The following is a 5,565-nucleotide window of genomic DNA, read 5'->3' as shown; positions in this document are numbered from 1 at the left end:
ATATTATACACCGGTGGATTTTCATAAAATTTGTCTTTCATATAAACCTTCTCCGTGAAATACATTTTCGTTTAAAAATAAAATCAAGAAGATCTGATAAGTAGTTCCAGAGTTTAGTCTGTACAAAAATGTTCATTTCACATTTGTATAGTAAGATATCTTCTTATATAAATAAAAATCTCGTGTCACGTGGTTGTATATTTAAAAAGTAAAGCAAATAGTTTTTATTTTTTTTTATTATTATTATTATAATAGCTTAAAAACCCATGGCAACCATTTATAAATAAAAATGTCCAGGAAATCTCAAAATTCCCGTTTGAGCACCTCCCGGGGTTCGGTCCTCTCCCTTTTTAAATTAGCCTATCTTTTTAGTTGGACCAAATTACAATCAGTGTAAAAATTTCATCAAGATCGGTCCAGTAGTTTCGGAGCTTATCCCGGACAAACAAGTGATTTTTATATATATTTAATTAGCTGTCCCGACACGGCGTTGTCCGCGTATTAGTTGGTTTTTTGCATTTTCGTAGGCCGTGTATTATTGTTATTATGTATTAGAAATTTTTTTTTTTTTTTGTAGTTTATTAGTGGTTTCGGAGATCATAGCGTATAGTAAACTATTGGGTATGTCAAATTAATATTCATATAATGTCACTAATAATAACCCACAGGATTAAGGATAGAACATAGTCTACAATGAATGAGTAAATTACAAATTGCTTTATTGATATCATAAACAAATATAATTTTATAAATTATGTACATTTTAAACTATTTTTAATAATTTAAATTTAACTAAGGACTAATTGGTGCACAATATTTTTAGTTAACCTGTCTTTTGCTAATATAAATAGACTTGATGGCTCCCCCACGCGTGAGCATGCAACATATAGTTGCCCATGGGAAAAACATGGATTTTCCAAGTCCAAGCCACAAATGTACATTGTTTGTCCTTGAGCCTTGTTTATGGTCATTGCGAATGCCAAACGAATAGGAAATTGAAGTCTTTTAATTGGTATAGGAGATTCTGATTCTTGTGCACGACTCTGTGCTGCCCTGATTCTTTGAGCTGCGTTTCCTGCAACAATTTCTTCAGCCGATTCATGATGTCTTACAACACGTTTGCGTCGTGCCTCATTGCTATACGCATTGTTGAGGTTAGACTTTTTTGGTGGCATTTTACTAAAAACAAATGTGAATAATAAAATGTATACTTAGGCGTTTTTAATAAAAAAAAATATCCAACTCCAAAGGCGCCGAAGATTATATCTGTTTATAGTTTGTTTGTTCCCGCGGTAACGACTTAAATGTTCACTATAATTCTGTATTGAAATTTATAGAATGAATCATTTTATACGAAGTCACTCATGGCAACCATTTAAAAAAAAAATAGTTTATATCTCACAATTTAAAAATTTGAAATCTCAAAATTCCCGTTTTAGCACCTAACTGGGTTGCTCCTCTCACTATGAAAACTATCCTATCTTTTAAGTTGGACCAAATTACACACAAAATTTCATCATGATCGGTCCATTAGTTTCGGAGTAAAGTTCATTCCGGACAAACATTGTGACACGAGATTTTTATATTATTGAATTTTCACCTGAACAATTTTTTTAGATAATTATATTCTAAATAAGTTGGTAACATAATAAATAAGAATTGTTATTTTTTTTACCTGCAATGTTAATTTATATACTTTTTTGGTGCTTACGTCTAACATTATTGGTTATCGCTTACGCTTTTTGGTGTTACGCCTTATTCTTGTTATTAATCTGAATTTTGGTGGTTACAACCAGCATAATAATAATATTATTATAACTTTATTCTACTCTGTTTATTTAAAAATGAACAAAACGAAATTTATTGATATTATCAATAATTATAATAACCAACAATAATTAAAACCAATAAAAAAATATTTAAAAATAATATTTAAAATTATTATAAACAGCTATTGTGGTTACGCTCAAAAACAGTTAAATTTGGGTTTTTTTTATTCATCGGATTTTAGTACGGTTAGGTTGGGTTAGGATTTTGTATTAATTTATTATATTAATCCACCATAGGGGGAATACGTTAAACTTGGTGTAACTTTGATACTTTATAGTCAAATCATACACTTACGTACAAACAGCACGGGGTCCACGATCTACCGCAGGTAGATTGCCAACCTGATAATATAGTGCTGCGAACCAGAATTTTTATCCCATGCAACGGAAAAGTTAAGATACATTTTGAACACCATACGCCGAATATTAAAAAACGAATTGAAGAAAGTTTGAGTCATGTAGAGTTGGTACATTTAACGAGCAACGAAGTGCACGGGATCAGCTAGTATTATTATCATAAAACAAAATGTTTAGCAAAATATTTTGATTTTTGTTTCATGGCACAAGAACATTTTCCATCTGTGATTAATTCTATTTGTAAAATTTTGTAAAATGTTGTTATATATTGTTCATAATTCAATATTATTGTGCAATATCATATTTTACATTTTTAACAAGGAAACACTTGCTCAGTACTCTGAGATCATAAATAACATAAATGTAGGTAAAAGGTAGATAAACCTAATACAATGAACTCAGGATCAGTTTCCCGTGTGTAAATTCTACATTTTTTTAAACATTCGCAATTCATACCAACTACACGGTCACCTTCGAGGGAGTTAATACTGAAGTACTGCAATAGTAGTGTTCTACCATACGTACGAAGAATAATTGTCATCCTGTCTTTTTAAATACACATGTAAAGGTTTACAAACAAAAAACAAGATAATATATGAACTATATAATAAATTTCGTTTTTAAATCCAGTGGCATCCTTAGGGTAGGTGAATGGGGCAGTTATCCCTTCTATGACCTTTTTTCTGGTACTTTTGTTTTATTTGTTACTGGCACTACACTACATTAGAGTATTTATTACAGACATTGCTAAGAAGCATTTTCTAATTCTAACCGAAATCGTAATTTTATTTCTGAACTTGTTTCTTAAGTCTAATTTATAGCATTCTACAATATTATTTAAAGTCAGTGGGAAAATGTTTTATCTAGATTTTTATTTTTTACATCAACTATAATATGTTGTATTATTTAAAACAATTGTATTCTAATCGTGTGTGATATACTAATAAATTAATATATGTGAACACATGGCACAATTAGAGGTTCAAAATGTATAATATGAAGTCAGCAGCATTTACACGAGTAAAGTACGATGTACGGGGAATGCAGTATCATTATTCATTATTGATACACGTACTGCAGTGGAATTACATATTTTTAATTCATTAATTAGTAAACTGATTGGACGCTTAATAATGAATTCACCCTTGACCCCATCCCCCCCACAAATTCCCCAATCATGCCCCCCACCACAACCCAAGTAGCTGAGAATGGTCTATGGATGCCCTCACTTATAGATTTACATTTTAATGGCTTAACTGAAATACACATATTGTACATATTATATTAACAGCGAGGTTGACTCATATTGTTGTGGTAGTTGAAAGTTTGACTTGTAATAGACAGCGTTGACTCTTTAACAAACCCGTTAAACAGCTACAATAAATACGGTTGTTAATTTGAAGAGTACTGTTTTGCACTAAAAATGTTTTTACTTTATTTGAGAAATATATATAATAGGTAAGTATCTAATAGTGTACCTAATCGCTGTTATCTACTGAATGTCTTATTGATAATACTAAAACATACTAACATGATAAATGTAGAAATATTAGAAGCATAATCAATAATTATTTCTTTCTACATAATAAAATAGTACCCACTATCAAAAGCACAACTAGCTTAAACTATTTTTAGGAGATGTGAGCTATATTCCCAATAAAAAAATAATTCAAGAAAAATGTAATAAACTAATAGTAAACTGTAACTATATTATGTAAAAGGATGTCAGCGCAATATTTGTTTTCTCTGTCACCCACGTGTAACATAGATTAAAGGCATTCACGTAAAATGGTTTTTATTATTTTAGAGTAAAATGGAAGATAACATTTTTGTGGGTTAAATATATAGGTTTTATATTTTAATAATATTTAGCTTTAACATTTAAATTTTAAATAGGTTCTTATTAAATGTATTTTACTGAGACAATATTATTATTTTGACAAATCGATGTGTTATGTTATGTTCAAAAATGTTATTTTCTATAATTATTATTTGTAATTAATAATTTTAATCTAATTTTCAACATAATAAATAACTGTGTATAAATACGTTTTGTCTACGTTTCGCCAGAGAGAGAGAGAGACAACAAACACTGCACTAACATCCTTTTAAAACCTAAACATTATTTTGAATTTTCCATAAGGCATACCTATAGCCTTTAAAATATTAACATATTAAATTTGGAGAGAATAAATCTATGTTTGTAATATTCATGTTCAGTTGCACCAATTCCTTCAATAATATTATTGAACTTACAGTTTTAAAAAGTAGGTCAAATAGTTTTTAGTGATTTTAAAACTACTCAAACACACAAATACAAAATTACTGTTGTAGGTGTGTACCTATGAACAACATAATAGAAGGTAAAGTTATAGTATAAATAAATATTATATTCTTATAAATTTACAACTTTTCGAGAACCCTATAAAGTTAAATTTGCATTATTACTATTAATACCTAATAACATATATTTTAATACTTGCACTTGCTTTTTTTTATATATAGATACAACCAATTCACCATCAACTCTTTGACACAGTGCCCGATTTGCTTAAATCAATGATTATATGTCATTATGACATTGTGTTACGTATAAATTAAATATGTGAATGAACTTGCCATACCTCTCCCCCATTCAAACATTTTCAAATAAATTGAAAGTTATAGAGATTCATATATAAGTAATTGTAAGTTTCTCTCCCAAAATGTATAAGTTAACAACACAACCAGAGGAAGCTTTTGAAGTTTGGGTGGCAGCCCTCCCAACAGGCTACGATAAAATCGTTCCAAACAAATTGTAAGTTATAGTGCTTCATTTGTAGGTAATTGCAATTTCACTCCCAGAATCAAATCTAAATCCAGTTACGCTATTCGGTCTGTACAAACAGTAGATCAATTCATTACAAGATTCGACATAGATGAAGTTTTGGTTTATCCAGGTTCGCGGAAGTCCCCGACACATCACTTCTCCCTAGGGCCATGGACGTAAAAGACCTATTATGTTGTAAACATAAAATTATATCAAGTAGTCATTAAACGTACTTTATTTGTTTAGTACAAATATCATTAAGAATACAAAATAATGTATTGAAACAACAGTCAACACTATCGATTTTATCGTTGTTCGCCATAAATGTAATAATAATTTAGTATTATACCGTGTAGCAATAATGTATTAGAGATTATGTTACTGCATTTACATCAAACAATAAATTGCATAACCACTTTAACATAAATTACGATTGGTATAATAATATGTTTTTGTGGCGTTTGAGGTGAGGGTGGGAGTGGGAGAGTCTAGCAATCACCGCTCTTTTTCCGCTTAAGCTGGGGGCCTTCAGAGCAGTGGTTTTAAATCTGTGGGTTTCGACATCCGAAG

The 5,565-nt window shown here is 30.0% G+C and overlaps 1 protein-coding gene across 1 annotated transcript; it reads right to left on the bottom strand.

The window, feature by feature from the left end:
* Window positions 1-488: 488 nt before the first annotated feature.
* LOC115033265 (ATP-dependent DNA helicase PIF1-like) lies at window positions 489-1,250 on the bottom strand. The gene has a single exon (XM_029485542.1). It carries the CDS (start codon window positions 1,173-1,175, stop codon window positions 789-791), a length of 387 nt encoding a protein of 128 aa, XP_029341402.1. The 5' UTR covers window positions 1,176-1,250; the 3' UTR covers window positions 489-788.
* Between the last annotated feature and the right edge of the window lie 4,315 nt (window positions 1,251-5,565).

The sequence above is a fragment of the Acyrthosiphon pisum genome, chromosome X, assembly GCF_005508785.2.
Source record: "Acyrthosiphon pisum isolate AL4f chromosome X, pea_aphid_22Mar2018_4r6ur, whole genome shotgun sequence".
NCBI classification, from domain to species: domain Eukaryota; kingdom Metazoa; phylum Arthropoda; class Insecta; order Hemiptera; family Aphididae; genus Acyrthosiphon; species Acyrthosiphon pisum.
Note: the sequence above shows the minus strand (reverse complement) of the source record. Positions and strands in the feature narration are given on the sequence as shown.